The 18735-nt window shown below is 42.4% G+C and overlaps 1 protein-coding gene across 1 annotated transcript; it reads right to left on the bottom strand.

Moving 5' to 3' along the window:
• Positions 1-2681: 2681 nt before the first annotated feature.
• Positions 2682-16364, bottom strand: SSBP1 (single stranded DNA binding protein 1). Its single transcript, XM_083365549.1, has 7 exons — positions 16271-16364; positions 13237-13298; positions 10286-10340; positions 10034-10174; positions 7356-7443; positions 5664-5752; positions 2682-2872 (listed from the first exon to the last, which is right to left on the bottom strand). Exons 2-7 carry the CDS (start codon positions 13258-13260, stop codon positions 2820-2822), a joined length of 450 nt encoding a protein of 149 aa, XP_083221675.1. The 5' UTR covers positions 13261-13298; positions 16271-16364; the 3' UTR covers positions 2682-2819.
• Positions 16365-18735: the final 2371 nt, after the last annotated feature.

Genomic DNA, 18735 nt, shown 5'->3' with positions numbered 1-18735 from the left:
TTTTAGGAAAATATGATCCAGTATTCATAACAATACTTTGCAAACACTGGCCAGTCTGCTTTGAATCATGCTGTGACTATCCTGGTTTCCCCATCCCCCCCTTCCTTTTTATTCTGCCCAGCTGCCGTCAGGTTGAGAAATAACCAGCTCTTCACCTGCATGACTCATCTGCAGATTATCAGATGTTCCCTGGTGCTGTCAGACTTCCATCAACAAGGACCTGGAGGCGAGAACGGTGTGCATGGGGTAATGGAGAAAGGAAGGAACACGGAAGTTGGCAAGAAGACTGAAAGGTCATGAAACTACACTGGCTTCGGAAGAATGCAGGTTAGGGACAAGTTGGGCTGCAACCTTCATATCTATGACATACGAGTTAGACTGGCTTCTCCAGTCACGTCCCTCTTGATGCGCTAAGTCCTAAAAACACCAATTCAAAGCCTGTTTGGTTAAAAACACAGGCTGCAAGTTCAGTCTGCCGTATAGCAGCAGGGCAGATTTTAATGCACTTACAGGTGGTCCTTGACTTGTTACCAACATTTCCATTTGCTCAGCAGGGTGATTATTGATTGAGATGTGCCCCATTTTACCATTTTTGCCAAGGTTAAGCAAATGTCTCCCGTTTTAAGTGACTTGTGATTGTTAAGCAACTCTGGCTTCCACTTGACTTGGCTTGTTAGAAGCCAGCTGGGAATGTTGCCACCCGAATTTTAATCATGTGGCCACGACGATGCTGCAATGGTCATAAGTACGAGAACTGGTCATACCTCACTTTTTCCAGTGCTGTTTTAACTTCAAACAGTCACTACACGAGTGATTGTAAGTCAAGGACTACCGGTATTTCACCCCACAATCCAAATGGATCGATGGGAAGGTGACTGGTCTAAAATTATCCAGTAAGCTGCTTAATTGAAGGAGGATATGAATCTGAATTCTCCCCAATCCAGTTCCAGCATCTTATCTGCTAAATTGGCTCTTTTCCAACCAAAGCCCCCTCCCCCCACCCCCAAATGTACTGTAGGTGTAAAAACACCCCATTTCTGTCAGAGAAAGGCTGGCACAGTGCAGAGGGAAACTCCTTCAGCCCACATCACTTTCAGATTAAAAAAAAAGAGCTGAACAAGCTCTCTTAAAGTCCAGTTTTTGTATTGGTGGATTTTCTTCAGTCCTTTTGAGAAACCTTCAGAAGCCACGAGTAGAGCAGTCTATGGTGATGATGCTCACCTATTTTTTTTTTACAAAGATGCATTTTTGCAAAATAAATTATATTAAGCCTACTAGATATTTAGCATGTCTGTTGGGTGTGCTCATTAAAAAAAAGAAAACAAGCTAAATTGCCATAGTATGACATTGTAGGAACTGGAGTTGTAAATTGTGCTCAGAGCTGAATGAAAGGATGGAGGCCATGCAGCAGCCTCTTAAAAGAGCTATTTCCAATCACGGCAGCCAGTCTTGACTTACAGTCAGAATCTAGTTCTGCAGATGGTAGCTTTTGTTCTGTACCAGCCTGCTACCGGCCCTGCAGAAAAGGCAGGGACAACCCCTTTTACAAGAAGGCAAGAGGCTGGACCTAAGCCTGCCAAATTTATGGATACAAAAGCAAACAGAACAAGACACGAACCATGAAACAGGAGCTATTCAAGCGGTTGCCTTCAGCAAACCAGCCCTCCCACGCATTCCCCTTTTATACAGTTCAGGGCGTGGCTTCTCTCTGCCTCCTTCCGAGGTGCCCCATTGTCTTCCTCTGTTTACTACTGATTGACTGCCTCCTGCGTTGGGCGTCCTTGAACAGGGCCAGCTGTGGGTCATCTTCATCCATGCTGTCAGGCTCACACAGCTGGGTCTGCATCGTGACCAGGTGGGAGGGGCCTGGCTGAGAGCTCTCATCAGCAACCTCTCCAACACCCCCCTCCTCCTCCTCCTCTGAATCGTCTGACCCAACTGCCGAACCCACAGGCTGACCCTGAATCACAACAGCTTTACTGGACTAGCAGTGCAAAGGATTACAGAGGGTTTTCTTCAGGAAGCGCTTGCTGGAGAAATGAACACCTTTTACAAGGTCGCACCTCTTCCCAACTGACCATGGACTCGCACAAGGAGCCCACTTCAAATACAGAAAGGATACTAACAGAAGAGCATACCTATAGCTCAGGGCTGAACTGTGGAGTCCTTGCTACTCTGAGTTTGGTTGTTGCGTGGATGTTACCTAGTTGGGTAATGAAATGTTTGCAACAAACAACCAAACTCGGAGAGCACAAGGGCTCTATAGAAATGTTATGTCACCAGCGGAAGGTACATCAGTGCTGCTAAACAATTTAGTTCTGGGCCTGGCCAATTTGCACTTCTCCTTTAACTTTCATCACATCAAACTTAGCAAAGCAGCCAAAACAAAGAAACAAACAACAACGTACCTTTCTCTCTGCCCTCCATTAAAAGGACTTTCTGAGAGATCACACATACATGTGTCAAAAGCCTGAACAAAGCAAAAATTATATTCAGGTTCAGGAAATTATTAAGAGCAGAATTGTTTAAGGAGCCTTGGATTTACAGATGTCACCATCTATTTTTACTGCATTTCAGTGATACGTGGTAGAACTGCTTATTGTCATGCAATTGTTCTTTAGATGATTTATGATGATTTGCTAAGAATTTCTTAACGCAGCGGGCAAAAAATTGAATAAATGTTCTTTTTGTACAAAAATTATTTTTTATCAGGGTAGACAACAAAGACATGATTATGGTATTAGGAAAAGCTTACAATCAAAAAGAAAACAAAAAGAACAGCTTAATCCTCAGTCCAAATCCCATTTGCTTCATTCCTTTTAAGTCGACTCAGGAAATATATCCTTAGCATCAGTCAGGAAAATAATATTATCTGAAAGCACAAACAATAAGAGACACAATTATTATTACACACACATACATATACATCTGGATTTTGTGAGCAGTAACTTCCTTTTTTCAGATTTATCTTTTCCATCTTGTCTTACAGACTATTTGTACAGGCAGTCCTCGACTTAACAACAGTTCATTTAGTGACCGAAATTACAAGGGCACTGAAAAAAAGTAAGTTAAGACCATTTTTCATGCTTATGACCATTACAGCATCCCCATGGTCATGGGATCAAAGTTCGGACACTTGGCAACTGATTCATATTTATGACGGCTGCAATGTCCTGGGAGTCATGCAATTACTTTTTGCGACCTTCTGACAAGCAAAGTCAATGGGGAAGCCAGATTCACTTAACAACCCTGTTACTAACTTAACTGCAGTGCTTCACTTAGCAATCGTGGTAAAAAGGGACCTAAAATGGGGCAAAGCTCACTTCACAACTGCCTCACTTAGCAAAAGAAAAGTTGTGAGGACTATCTATACCTGATATTGGAATTTTTCACATGCACCATATCAACTTGCTGTGTCTCTCAGCCATCCAGTTCAGGCTCAAAGTACATTGCATATTCTACATACAATACTAACTGCAGGTGGTTGGAGGTTACAAAGTAAGAACAATCCTGAATTGATCAGCATGCAGTATAAGCCCTGCGAGCTGCGTTGTTATTATAAAATCCATAATATCTTCTGGCAACTATTGCAATTTTTTGCGGTGAGGATCATTCCCTGCTTAGAGGTGTCTAGCAGGCTGGTATACTATAAGCCATCTGAGCACCAGTGAAATAATGGTAATTATGGGATTAGAAGTCCCAACTTCAAGCGCCTGCTCCACCATTAAACTCATGGGGACCTTCTCTTGTCTCTCTTGTTTTTGAACAGACTTAAAAGTAGCCATAGAGATTTTTGTGGAAGGGAGAAAGATGCACACCATCTTGTGCTCTTTAGAAAAAATTAGAGATCTAGTACAAAATACTTGTAGCTCGGGTGTTAGATTTTGGTAGTGGTTTGCTCTCTGAGCTTGCCATTTAGTTTCCAAACATTTCGTCACCAGGCTAGGTAACATCATCAGGGTGACTAGGTAGAAATGTCTTGTTCTATTCCTCTTTCGCTTATGTATGTCTTGGGTGCTGGTGTGGTCATCGGCCATGCCAACACTCACCATACACATGAATTTACTGAAGCGTGGTGTTCTACAAAAGGGAAAATTAACAAGCGTACTGATTTAGATCCAGTATATAAACACTTAAGAAACTGGACCATTTGAATGATCAATCAACAACAGAAACAACCAGCTCCTCAGCAGTTGAAAATAATGCCAGTCACGCAATCAACTGACCACACCAGCACACAAGACATATATAAGCTAAAGAGGAACAGAACAAGATATTTCTACCAAAGTCCCACTTGTTGATGTTACCTAGCATGGTAACAAAGCGCTCAGAAACTAAATGGCAAGCTCAGAGAGCAAATCACTACCAAAATAGAGATGTAGTCTTCTTCAAGTTAAGCTCACTGCTAAATGCGTGTGTCCAAATGTGTGTTGTCTCTGGACAACAGTGTGGAAATATTTGTCATTTCTTTTCCAGAATGATTACTCAGTCTAGCCCAGGATTTCCAAAAATCCATGTTACTACTGCTACAAACTACAGGCTCTAGTCTAGAACAACAATACAATGCTTTTCTTCACTTTTAATTCCCCCCATTTGTCAAAGAGCAGAAGAACCTGACCACAACATTACATCGTTAGGGAAAGGTGGCCCATAAAAGAGCATCACCCTTCTGTCATTTTTGGACTTGAAGAGGCATACTTTCATGGAGCCGACTGTGAAAATGGCAGCGCTTATAGAAATGGCTAAATTGATTTGTTTGGCAAAGGAAAGAACAATGACTTTACACAAAGGACCGGAAATCTTTTATGGACTTTTCACTGAGTGGATATAAATGAACTGTTGATTTCTGGATTTATTGATTAAAAAGGGTTGTATATGGGAAGAAGGAAATTATGTTATATAATTTGGTAGGGTAGAAATAGGGTTAACTATGTAATTGCTACAAAGAAGGTTGGGTGTCACTTTTTAAAATATTTTTCCTGGTTCACTTTCTCTTCTACTTTTCTATTTTCCTTGCATATTCTTATCTTTTTACTATTTTTTCATCTTTTTTGTAGTTTTTCACTTTGTAAGAATATTCAATAAAAATCACATTAAAAAGGGGTGTACTCTCCCTCATTTTTTAAACCTCTCCTTTCCTCTTCTCTTGCTTTTGAAGTTTCTCTCTCTAAGCCCAGCAGAGAGAAAATGTAGCAAGTTAAAAGGAATCAATGGCCCAGGCAGACATTCAGTATTTCCTGGTAAATGCCTGCATCTGAACTTTTAGCCAAGCGTACATTCCCTTACAAAGCAAACCTGTTCATTCTGTGAGAAGATAGAAAATGACCAAGACTGTCAGTTCTCAGGCAAACAATCTTGCCTATCTTGTGTCTTCGGCTTCCACCTCCATAGTCTCCAACCCAGCATGGTAGGGGAAGATGAGGGCTGTAATTTAAGACACCTCAGAAGGCATCTGACAAGGAACACTGCACTGAGAACTTTGTGGTCCTACAGACTTTTTTTTAAAGAACAGCATCCAAGAGAGACATCTAGTGGAAGAAATGAGAATACAAGTATGGCCTAATAATCTGTAAATTTAGGAGAATCCCTCAGGGAAGCAATGCAGGAGTCTATGCAGCAACATCCATCTTCACTATTAGCAGTTGCAGTTCAAAACTTTTTACCTGCAATGACAGTTGTAGCTTGCCGCCTCACATTGTTTTTATCTATATATTCGCCATAATCTATCTTTCCCTCCACGTAGATCCGAGCACTGTCAAGAACCAAACAGACAAATAATCGCATATTAATTGCAGCCCTCAATTTTTACTTTTTTCAGCTTTTTCCTGTATTTTTTCATATTCCACCTTTATTATTTTTACAAATAAACTCAAGGACACACAATACTCCTTCCTCCTATTTTCCTCATAAGAAGACTGTGAACTGGATTGGGTTGAGAGAAAGTGATTGGCTGAAAGTCACCAAACTGCCTTTCATGGCTAAGATGGGACTTGAACTCGCAGTCTTCCTCTTTCTAGACTGATGCCTTAGCCACTAGACTAGGGGTAGGAAACCTTGGCTCTTTTATGACTCATGGACGTCAACTCCCAGAATTCCTGAGCCAGCCATGCTGAGGAGAAAGGGAGAGGTTTCCATACTGAGCCATACTGGCTCAGAAATTCTGGGAGTTGAAGTCCACGAGGCATAAAAGAGCCAAGGTTGCCTACTCCTGCACTAGACCAAACTTGCTCCCAGCCCTTTATTACAGATAAGGACCAGAATCTCACTTGAAGGTAAACATTAAAATTTACAAAATAAAAGAACATAAACAATAACAAAAGAAGCAATTAGTTACAACAGATTTTACATATAATAAAAAAAATCAAAGAAATTGAATTATACTGGGTGACTACCAGCAATAGTACTTAACACAAATTTAAATGACTTTTAAATTTAATTTAATTCGGGAAACAAAATGTAGGTGTGCATTTCTATAAAATGGGCAACATTTTATATTTAAATTTAAAATTTTATATTTAAAATGCATGGCTTATATTTTCAACTATTCCTGTTAATGAACAGTCTTAAAAGAATAAGTGATTTTCCTTCAAGGACAGTTGTTGTGTATATTTTGAAATATGCTAGGGTTAGCACTCTCCAAATTTGGGGATATTTGATTTAAAATCTCTTGCTGAACTAAGTAAGTTTCAAATCTTGTAAAAGTTTTGCCTTCAACTTTAATTGGAAAATTACTTCCTTGTAATTAAATCAATATTTAACTGCTCCCACCAGTGCACACTGCTTATATGTTAATTATGTGAATTACAGAAGATCAGAGAAGAGGATTTTAATTATTATTGCCAAGGCTGTGTTTGGCACAAGGAATTGCCAAAATAATCCTATCCGGCTGACAACAAACCATATGCTCCTCTTGGCATCCACTTCGTTTCCTTTTTCCTCAGGGATATTTTTTTAAAAATGAAACAGTGAAGAGCTGTAGCCGAATTTTTCCTCTTAACACCAGTCTCAGTTAGGAAAAAAAAAGCTTTGCTGTATGAAATTTCAGCAAAAAATGCATCTCTCATAAGCTAACTGTTCATTTTTGCCCTAGACAATTGGGCAAGTCTGCTTCTAGCAGTACCAAGGACCAGAGTACCATAAAAAGCACGTGCAAAATAAATTAGATACACCCACTCTGAGTCTATTATTGGGAAGGTGATCAGAGTTTGGACAAAGACCAGCTTCTCCCAGACAGCATTAGGCAAGATTAGGCAAATAATTAGACATGATATATGAACTTGGAGGACTAGAAATAAATTCTTATTTGAATGAAGCATGTTGGAAAGTTCACCCAACAACATCTCAGTTCAACTCACCCCTTCTTCACAAACCGATAAGCTAAGTCTCTCAGCCCCGGCCTGAACACTGAGATCCTGTGCCATGTTGTCTTCTGCGTAACATCGTCTAGGCCACATAAAACACAAAAAGGATTTTCAGCAACATACAGGGATCTTTAGTATTGACTATAGCAGAAATGGGCAACCCAGACCCCAGTTTGCAGCTCCAGAGTATCCCAAGATTTGGTAGCATGATTATTCAGATTTCAAGATCTTAAGCCTGCCTTACAATCTGGCCGTCCTCAAGGATGGCACACATTTGGTCTCCCACAACCAGAGGCATTGCTATATTATCAGTGATATCAGTACAATACACGGAGTACTGTGAGTGGGCCCTTTTGTATCTAGGAGTTTATCGTCTTTGGTCCTGGATGAGATTACACTAGCCCAGACAGACCTGGTGCGTTAACTTAGGGGTCCTCTTGGATTCATGGCTCCTGCTCAAAGAGCGAGCTGCAGGTATAGTCTGGAAGGCCTTAGCCCAACTCTGGGTTGTGTGCCAGTTACCCCACCTTCCTGGATAGGGAGGGTCTCTGAGCAGTCACTTATGCCCTGGTTATCTCCCAACTGAACTACTGCAATGCAATCTACATGGGGCTACTCTTGAAAACTCTCCGCAAGCTTCAGCTGGTGCAGAATGCAGCTGCATGAGCCATACTGGATGCCCAAAGAAAGGCACATATAACGCCTTTGCTCTGTGAACAGCACTTACTGCCAGTTTGCTTCTGGATCCAATTTAAGGTGTTGGACATCATCTATAAAGCCAGGTTACCTATGGAACTGGCTTTGACGCATCACATCAGCCCGCCCCATTGATTCAAGCAGGGTAGGTACGCTGCAGACCCCTTCAGTCAAAGAATTTCGACTAGCGGGGTCTAGGAAAACAGCGTTCTCTGCCACTGCCCTTCCACTGAGGCAAGTCCTGCCCTCAGAGGTAAGGAAAGCCCCTAATCCCTTGGCCTTCCAACAAAGTGGTCAAAATTTGCAAGGCTGTGTGACCTTGCGTGGGGAATACAGAGGCCCACCCAACTTTGGGGCTAGCTGACCCCATTAGAACCCCCCTCCACACCTGTACTAACAATTGCTAACTCCCCATCTTGGAACTTTTGACCTTTTTAAATTTGATTTTGTTGGCTTTCCTAATTAGTTTCCCAGAAGTAAATAGTGGCAGTGACTCAATTCACCCAAACTGCACTTTATGATCTTTCAGTTAAGTGGGCTGCAGGAAAAAATAATCTGCTTAAATATTTTTAGTAATTCTAAGGACCTCTTAGTTTACAAATAAATTATTAGGACAAGTAAATTATTAGGGCAAGAATACTATATAAATACATTTAGGCACACAGTTTCACTATACAATCAGGAGCGGCTTTATCAGTTAGTTGCTAGGACAAGACTCCAAGATTTCAAAAACCATTAGCAGGTGATGGCAGGAAGAGATGTTGTTAAAAATGAACTTCAAAAGTTAAGAACTGAAAGCTTGTGATTATGTATAATTTTGAGCCCAAGAATCTAGGAGAAATCCCATTTGGAGAGCTTTCCAAAATGGCAAGATATTAAATTATCCCTAGAGCAGGGGTCAGCAACCCGAAACAGCAAAAGAGCCACTCGGAACCGGCTCCGTCATACACACAAAAAAGTGGGAGCCGCAAAATGTGCGCACGCATGTGGGCGCGCACGCGCATGCGCAGAACAAGCAAAAAAAATACACCACCCCCTACACCCGCACCGCATCCTGAGCTGCACGCACCTGTCGCTGCCCTGTGCCACCAGCTTATGTGGGTGGGGGAGAGACGGACTCGCCTGCGACGGGCACTGGGTTGCGGCGGCGCCTTCAGCCCAGGCACCGCCGGAGCCACCCGAGCGTCCTCCCCCTCTCCCGGGACCTCCAAACCTCTGCGTTTGATGAATGCAGCAGCTCTTCAAATGTGGAGGCAGAGGTTTGGGGAGCTGCGCAGCTCTCCAAACCGCCGCCCCCCCGTTTGCAGAGCTGCTGCATTCCTCCGCATTTGAAAGAAACATGGACGAATGCAGCAGCTGTGCAGAGGACGGTAGCAGTTTGGTGAGTGCGTGCGCACCTCTCCAAACCGCCGCCATCCCATTTGGAGACCTGCTGCGTTCGTCCATGTTTGACGAGCGCGGCAGACCTCCAAACGGGACGGCGGCGGTTTGGAGAGGTGCGCATGCACTCACCAAACTGCTACCGTCCTCTTTGCACAGCTGCTGCCGTTGGGAGACCTGCAACGCTCATCAAACATGGACGAACGCGGCAGCTGTGCAAACAGGCCGCGGCAGCTTTCCCAACGAGCGACGCCACTGCCCGTTCGAAGAGGTGCGCGCACACCGGGCAACTGGGAGCCGCAGGAGACAGCTCAAAGAGCCGCATGCGGCTCCGGAGCCACGGGTTGCCAACCCATGCCCTAGGGGAATAAAAGAATACATTTTCCTTATTTTCCTGCTACAATGGCCCCAGGGGACACCAATTTAGAGATTAGTGAATATATGTCTGTGTATGTGGACATGGGAAATAAGAAAGCATAGATGCATGTTTATTATTGCTGACATCATAACACAGCACAGTCTCAAAGGAGACTGAGCCCATACATAATTCAGTTTAATGCCAAAATGGTTGACAAGCTACCGCTACACACACTTACCTCCTTGAACCACCTCAGTGTCTCCCGATCGCCACATCTCATTGGTAGCTAGGCTGAAAATTGTGACAGGGTTTTTTCCTTCCATTTGTCTCATCACAGGATCCTGTCCTACTCGACCAAGCAGTTGGATACGATTTAAAGCTAAACAAAACATCAACACCAGATGGTAAAGAAGGATGCACAAAAGTTGCATTGCAACCACATGATCTAAGAAGCCAGGCCCCATTCTTTGTCTCTTAAGAAGCTACTTACATCTTTCTAGAGTTGTTGAGACCTCAGATTCATGTCTTACAAACTGGCGCATCACCTAAAGAACGAAAATTCATAGGCCAACATCATTCCATGGAGTAGTGCTCACTCAACAGGTTCTCTCAACTACATTTAGATTGTAGTTCCCATCTAGCACAGCAACTCCAACACTGAGAGTCTCCATCCCATTATATGGGGGAAGGCTGCAAAATAACTTTCCTTGAATGAACCTTACACAAATGGAAAAAATGGGCAGGTGAATGGGAAAATACACAATCATGTTTCTGTTTCATAAAGGTGATCGCTGTCACCTTATCCCATATTAGCAGCAGTCATCCATGCTAATATCTTTATTAGTACAAAAAAAAGGGGGGGGGGATTAATCCAAGATCCTGAGCAGGGTTCTCATATTTTAGCTAGACTGGAAAACAGAAGCCATATTGCCTTCCAAATTAAAAGCTCTTATTCAGGAAATAAGAGCAACCTCTTCAGTCAACAGTCAGATGTTACCCAATTTCAGAAGGCAAGAAAATTACAGGTTTTTTTTAAAATGGACATTTAAAATCTTGCAGAATACATGCACAGTAGAGCAGACATGTCAAACACAAGGCCCGGGGACCAGATCCGGCCCGCAAAGTGGTTTCATGTGGCCTGCGAAGCCATCCTGGAAACAGTGAGGGAACGGCCCCCACTGCCTTGGCCCTGGCCCAGGCCAGCCAGGAGCCAATGCACAATTTTGTGGTGGTCATCTATGCTGAAATACATTCAGTCTTAGCTCCACAAGGCCATCTGGAAACAGTGAGGGACCGGCCCCTGCCGCATCGGCCCCGCCCCCTGGGTGCACACTAGGGAGGTATCACCCTTTGTGAGGAATGAAGAAATGCACCATCGCCATGAAGTGGCCAGCACATGGCCCTGCCTACTTCGGGCAGGCTAGGGGCTGGGCAGCGTTGTGCTTCTCTTCAGATTTATGCCACCCGGCTCAGCCTCTCGGTGCTGTGAGGAGAGGACTATGTGCTGGCCACTTCCAGGCAATGGTACATTTCTTCATTCCTCATAGAAGGATGACACTTCCCCGCTGCGTTGCTTGCCTGTTTTTCTCCCTCCCTCATCTCATATATTTTCCCATCACTCTGTTCTTAGGAAGGAAGGAAGGAAGGAAGGAAGGAAGGAAGGAAGGAAGGAAGGAAGGAAGGAAGGAAGGAAGGAAGGAGAGGGAGAGTCTGAGGGAAGTCCTGCCTTAGTCCTTCCCTGCTGCCCTTTCACCATCCCCTTGCCCCCTCCTCCTGGCCTAACCTGGGTGGTCTCCCATCCTATTGCTTTGGAAACAAAGCCAGGTCTCCTCACATGGAGAGGAAGTGGGCCTCCCTCTTGACGTTGCCCTCATACCCATCATGAGCAACCTGGCTAAGGAGAGCTAGCACAGCAGCTGGGCACCCCCTTGAGGAAGTGGGGTGGGCTTAGTGCTGCGGGTGTTTCAGGGCTAGGCTGGGCATTTGACCTCCGCATCACCGTCCAGCCTCTCCCCTCCCACATGGCCTGAGAGGAACAGTGAGACTCCTCCAGTGGACCATGCCTCGGCACTTGCCCCAGTCCCATCTCCTTCTGCCAGAGACCCTCAAATTTGTCCCACTCATGCCCAGGCCCCCATAGGCACCATTGATGCGAACAACGTAGAGCTGGCCATGCCCACCCAGTAGGCCACACGCACTCTAGCCACGCCCAACCAGGCCACACCCACCCGGCCCCTCAAGGGTAACCGCAATGCTGATGCGGCCCTCAATGAAATTGAGTTTGACACCCCTGCAGTAGAGGAAAATCATTGGATAGGTTTGTAACCAATGTTAAGCCATAGTTTAATTTCACCTCTTTGTTGAAGAATCCAACATAGGCTTTCTTCACGCATAATACTGAGCCATAAACTAGGACCTACAAATCAGTGACTAGGTTCATGCACTATTCTAAGCCATCAAGTAACTAAACCACATTATACTATTTGTGAACCTGACCTCTGGCAAAATCAGTCTACTGGTCTGAATTTTATTCCAGAGGAACATATATAGCTCCTCTCTTTTCTTATTCAAACTTTTCTTCTTCCTTCACTTCTGAACCAGTTTATTTCTAGTTTAGTTCTTCTAGTTGTTGCACTGCTCCTGGTTTAGAGTATGAAGATTATGCCTCCAAGTTTATTCCTTCATTATTGCCATTAGTGACTGCTTTTTCTCATCTTCATCCTTACTATCACCTACTAGGTTTCATGTTAGCAGCTATTACTACTGCCTTTTCTCAAATTGCTATTTACTTACTATACTACTTCTCTGAGCCAGAAGAGAAAGAATGAGTTAATGAGTAAGATGCAAATTTAGTTCACAAGTTTGGTTCTCATACATAAAAAAATGCTCTTAAAAGAAGTTCCAATCTATAGATAATCAAGAGATTATCTATAGGTAAGAACTATAGGGAAATAGGTAAGAACTGCTACACAAGCAAAGAGTCCTGGAAAAGAATATTAAGAGGAGACTGAAGCAGACTCTTCCCTGATTCTCAGGGATATAATACACTGAAGCTTGTAAGATTCTGTTAAAATACACCAGTGTTTTTTTCAAACTTGGAAACTTTTAAGTTGTGTAGATTTCAACTCCAAGAATTTCCCAGCCAGCATGAGTTGAAGCCCACACATCTTAAAGTTGTAAAATTTTTAAAACATGTACAAACTATCTCAATAAAGTGTGTTCCAGTCATCCTGTGCAGAAGAGTCTCCTGACAAGCATTTCCTTGAATGACTGACATTATCCAACCTCTCTCTCCACCCCCCATGGACTAAAGCCTCTGTAACTCCAAATCCATTCAGCCAATAGATATACTGTTTAAAGATGATAGGTGAGGCAGTCCAATACATAAAGCCCAATGATCCTAAGATATAAACAATACAGTTGAAATCACAAAATGGATACCTGAAATAGTGGTCTGTGGAACATTGTTGCTGTTTCATTTGTTGATTACTTTTGGAGATGTTCTGAAAGACAAAGCAAGTATTAAAACAATCCATTTCCAATTAACAGTTTAATGTTGGGAGTAAGCAAAGATGACAATGGATCATTCATTGTTCCACGACCTCAAATCTTACTGCTGTGTTATATCATTACCCCTATCATCTTTTATCAATGCTTCAATCAGCATTGTCCAGGGAGTTAGAAGTAAACTGAAGAAAAAATGCAGTTCCTTCAACTTTCTTCTGCTAATCTAGGACTTAGATAAGTCTCCAGTAATGAACCTGATTCAAAAATACTTAGCAGAATACTGTTTATTCATTACATCAGCATCCTGTGCAGCTGGGCTTCATAGCCCAGCTTTCATTTCTGCATCTCTTTTTTTTAAAAAAAAACACATACTCAATGCAAAAACAGAACACAAGGGAAAAGAAACAAGAAGTGGGGGGGGGGGGAGAGAAGAGTGCCTCACCAAGAAACATACATCAATCCAATTCCATATAATTGAGGTGGGTAAAGAGTTAAGAATTAATTTAACATCAATCATTAGCTGAGCTCATGCATTGTTCCAAGCCATAGTATGATTTGTTTTGTTTTCACTTCATCCATTGTATGAATCAAACACCTCTGGCAACACACTAAAGTATAATTCATGTTTTATAACTCACATAAGTTATGTTACAGCCCAATCATGGGCAAATAAACCAGACCTCATGTAGTATAGTATACATTTTTGGCTTGTTCCAAAACTGATATGCCCTCAAATATATACTACAGAAAATTACAAAGTCATATCTTATTTAAAAAATTCATTTAGAGGACCACCATCAGAATCAATAATATAGTCTCCTTACAGACGCGTCTACGTATATATTATCTGATCGCTAGGAGGGGTAAAAAAGACTTGATGGCACACAATCAATCAAAGAGCCGTCTTGATTGGATAAAGAAGATTAACTCAAAAAGTAGATCCCTGTGCAAGAGCGAAGTCAGCCGACAAGTATCTAGTCTAGGATAAGGATTCCTCCCATGCACCAAAAAGAGCAAGGCAGAGATATTATCTGATCGCTAGGAGGGGTAAAATAGACTTGACGGCACACAATCAATCAAAGAGCCGTCTTGATTGGATAAAGAAGATTAACTCAAAAAGTAGATCCCTGTGCAAGAGCGAAGTCAGCCGACAAGTATCTAGTCTAGGATATGGATTCCTCCCTTGCACCAAAAAGAGCAAGGCAGAGATATTATCTGATCGCAAGGAGGGGTAAAATAGACTTGATGGAACACAATCAATCAAAGAGCCGTCTTGATTGGATAAAGAAGATTAACTCAAAAAGTAGATCCCTGTGCAAGAGCGAAGTCAGCCAAAAAGTATCTAGTCTAGGATAAGGATTCCTCCCATGCACCAAAAAGAGCAAGGCAGAGATATTATCTGATCGCTAGGAGGGGTAAAATAGACTTGACGGCACACAATCAATCAAAGAGCCGTCTTGATTGGATAAAGAAGATTAACTCAAAAAGTAGATCCCTGTGCAAGAGCGAAGTCAGCCGACAAGTATCTAGTCTAGGATATGGATTCCTCCCTTGCACCAAAAAGAGCAAGGCAGAGATATTATCTGATCGCAAGGAGGGGTAAAATAGACTTGATGGAACACAATCAATCAAAGAGCCGTCTTGATTGGATAAAGAAGATTAACTCAAAAAGTAGATCCCTGTGCAAGAGCGAAGTCAGCCAAAAAGTATCTAGTCTAGGATAAGGATTCCTCCCTTGCACCAAGAAGAGCGCGGCAGAGATATTATCTGATCGCTAGGAGGGGTAAAAAGACTTATTTATTTTATTTATTTGATTTATATACCACCCTTCTCCTGAAGGACTCAATGATGGCACACAATCAATCAAAGAGCCGTCTTGATTGGATAAAGATTAACTCAAAAAGTAGATCCCTGTGCAACAGCGAAGTCAGCCGACAAGTATCTAGTCTAGGATATGGATTCCTCCCTTGCACCAAAAAGAGCAAGGCAGAGATATTATCTGATCGCTAGGAGGGGTAAAATAGACTTGATGGCACACAATCAATCAAAGAGCCGTCTTGATTGGATAAAGAAGATTAACTCAAAAAGTAGATCCCTGTGCAAGAGCGAAGTCAGCCAAAAAGTATCTAGTCTAGGATAAGGATTCCTCCCTTGCACCAAGAAGAGCGCGGCAGAGATATTATCTGATCGCTAGGAGGGGTAAAAAGACTTATTTATTTTATTTATTTGATTTATATACCGCCCTTCTCCTGAAGGACTCAATGATGGCACACAATCAATCAAAGAGCCGTCTTGATTGGATAAAGATTAACTCAAAAAGTAGATCCCTGTGCAAGAGCGAAGTCAGCCGACAAGTATCTAGTCTAGGATAGGGATTCCTCCCTTGCACCAAGAAGAGCGCGGCAGAGATTTCCAACTGAGTTGGAGTCAGGACCTTTTTCGATGGGGAGGGACGGCAGCCCCATTCACTACCGAGCAAAGCCGGGAGACTGGCGAAATCAAGCGAAGCTTAAAGGAAAGCAAGGTTGCAGGGCTCAGAGAAACTTGCTTCCCGTTAAATACTCGGGAAATTAAAACCTTGCCTCTGGTGCGCTTCGGTGGAATTAATGCCCACATGTTTGTAGGATAAGCGGGGTGGGTGGGTGGAAGCGAAGCCTCCCGGCGGTGGATTCCTTTCCCTCGTGACCACGTGGTCTACTCTATGCCCTTGTCCTCCCACCCCCGGACACCTTCTACCAGCATGCTGGCTGGGCAATCCGACATATCAAGACGACAGCCCTTTTGTGTGTGGGGGGGGCATTATATTTGCAATTACTCGAGAAGCTTGTTTGCATCCGCTGGAGACGAGCCCTATCATGCAATCGGGATGCTGGATTAGGAAAATGCAAGCAGTAGTAGTAAGAAATCGCCCTCTTCCTTCCCGCCGCTCACTTAGAAACGGTTGTCTTGCTCAGGTTTTACTACTCACTTGTTCGCTTTCCAGCAGAAGCCAGCAAAGACTCCGGCCCGCCGAGCACGCACGCGAAAAGGTCTCGCGTCCGAAATCCTCCCGTGACTTCCAGCCGCTTCCGGTATTACATTTAGCCAATGGGAAGGCGGTCCGCCATAGAGATGCCATGGCATAGAAGGGCCTTGGCACTATAGAAAAGCGAGATGACCGGCGGCTTCCGTTTCCACCGGAAGTTTGATTTGTGACCCGCCTTTTTTAAAAAAAACCTGTTGCCTAGTTCAGCGTTTCCCAACCTTAGGAACTTGAAGATGCGTGGACTTCAACTCCCAGAATTCCCCAGCCAGCATAGCTGGCTGGGGAATTCTGGGAGTTGAAGTCCACGCATCTTCAAGTTCCTAAGGTTGGGAAACGCTGGCCTAGTTTAACTCTCTTATTTAATTTAGCAGCGCGTCTTGCGAGGGAAGGTGCTGGTGGTGTTAAAGGATCCTTTTCTCCCGCCAAAAGCGTTCTTCTTTGTGAAGGTTTTGGTTCTTTCGGATTTATTTCCCCGTGTAATTGAGAATGAGGGTAGTATAGGTGTTTCCATTTGTACGTGGGTTTCTTTGGCTTTATTTATTTAAAACATAAGCTCTTCCACACGTGTTAGCGTCATTCATGGGCTGGCAGTAAATTGCAGCCAACAGTAAACCAAAATGAAACATGTGCTTTGGCAGACTGTGTATAGACGACGTGAACCAAACATCTTATATTGAAGGGGTTTTGAGTTTAACCTCAAAGTTAATTATTTCCAGTTTTTGATTGCGCCAGGTGTTCAGTAGGATTGATTTCTAGTAAAGTTCTATCAGAACTTGTATGGCCACACGTCTTTATCCAGATTTTGGCAAACAATTTCAGTACTATATTCTAAAGTCCAATTTTAAAAAGTCCATATAATCAGTACAATTCAAATGTGTCTGAAGTTGCAAGGCTATTACATTCTACATCACCTAAGAAATAGAAATTGGGCTACAATTATATAAACCTCTATTTCAGGGACTGTTTGTAACTACCTCTCCAAATGTCTACTGGGAAGCATTCTTTACCCTACTTACCGGTAACCATAGAGCAATCTATCCTAACATTTAATCAGTCATAAAAGGCAGACATACATCTTACTTCTCCAAACAGGCACATTTTTTAAAAAAATCCCATTTCAATCATTTGAGAGCGTTATCCCATATTAAATTCTTAGAAAATAGTGAAATACTGCCAGGCACAAACAACCAGAGCTACTTGCAAATAAATAAATTATACTGCACAGTAAACAACTTTTATTGACTTCTACCCATGTTTCAAAAATCTTCCCAGACTGCTTGCTTTTCCCTGAGAATTATCAGCTAAGGTTTCATGGGTCTTGGGAGAGGTCAGTCTTATGTCATTTGCACTTGCACAATGATTTCAAGCTGTATCCTCACTTAACCCATCCTTCCAGCCTAGCTGACTGTTTCCCAACATCAACAAATGATTATCACATAGGCAAAAAGATACACATATTTACATGTGAGTGGAATTATTATATCCACTTTTCGTTTAGTGACTACCTTGATTAGTGACCATTCACAAATATGAAAATAATAAGGCCATTTTCTGACCAGTGCATCAATTTATGACCAAATTTCATACACCCGACAATGTACACTGAAGTAATATTGGTATAGTAGTATGAGAACCTTTTCTAAATGATATGACAGCAAACAGTAACCTTTTCAAATTCTCACACACACACACAAACACACACTTAGCAACTGTTTTGCTTAGCAACTTAGTCAATGGAATAGGACTTAATTGCTAAATAAGGAGTGCTGTACAAAATCACTTATCAAATATTGTTTGTATTTAGTCCATTTTTAATGGTTTGGAAAAAAAGGAAAAGTTTACTATTGCTGGATTTTAATTTATCAGTGACAATTCTTTACCACACCTAGACTTATTGATACCTACTTTGACCTCTCCAAAGGAATATTTTAATGCAATATTAACAATTCATCTGATGACATTTCCTCCAAGCAGAATTAGTTTGTCCATTCCCATTAGGAAGCAACTATACAAAGTTATGTGTCTACAGAATAGGCACAGCAATGTGTTAAAGTGGCTAAAGTTGCCATCTCTTGTAAATCTCAAAGCAGTCTGCAAAATATGCAGTCCTTTAAATGAACAACTTCAAAAGCTTTATTCACAAGTGAACTAAAAAAAAGCTCTCAGTAGAGTGTTGGCTGTCCAGCAGCTAGACATAAAATCATATTCAGGAATGTCTAGGGAGCACATATAGTAAGTTTATAACTAAACTTATAAATAGAAGAGTGACCTTTGGACATGCAATTCTATCCATAGTTAACATTTTGCCTGGAATATAAGATTTACTTTATTAGATTTGCTTTTTTTTTACAAAATATAATTGTAGGACTCTAAAAAAGATCTATTGTCTATGTGGTTCAAATGTTCAC

The sequence above is a fragment of the Vipera ursinii genome (genome assembly GCF_947247035.1).
Source record: "Vipera ursinii genome assembly, chromosome: 6".
In the NCBI taxonomy this organism is placed as follows: domain Eukaryota; kingdom Metazoa; phylum Chordata; class Lepidosauria; order Squamata; family Viperidae; genus Vipera; species Vipera ursinii.
This window is presented reverse-complemented; position numbering and strand designations above follow the sequence as displayed.

Excerpts from the sequence above, each read along its gene's own strand:
- SSBP1 (XM_083365549.1), bottom strand. The coding sequence starts at position 13,260 with ATGTTCCACAGACCACTATTTCAG. Across the intron at positions 10,341-13,236 it reads TCCACAGACCACTATTTCAG|GTGATGCGCCAGTTTGTAAG; the intron begins GTATCCATTTTG and ends TTCGTTCTTTAG. Across the intron at positions 7,444-10,033 it reads CACTGAGGTGGTTCAAGGAG|ACGATGTTACGCAGAAGACA; the intron begins GTAAGTGTGTGT and ends TATGTGGCCTAG.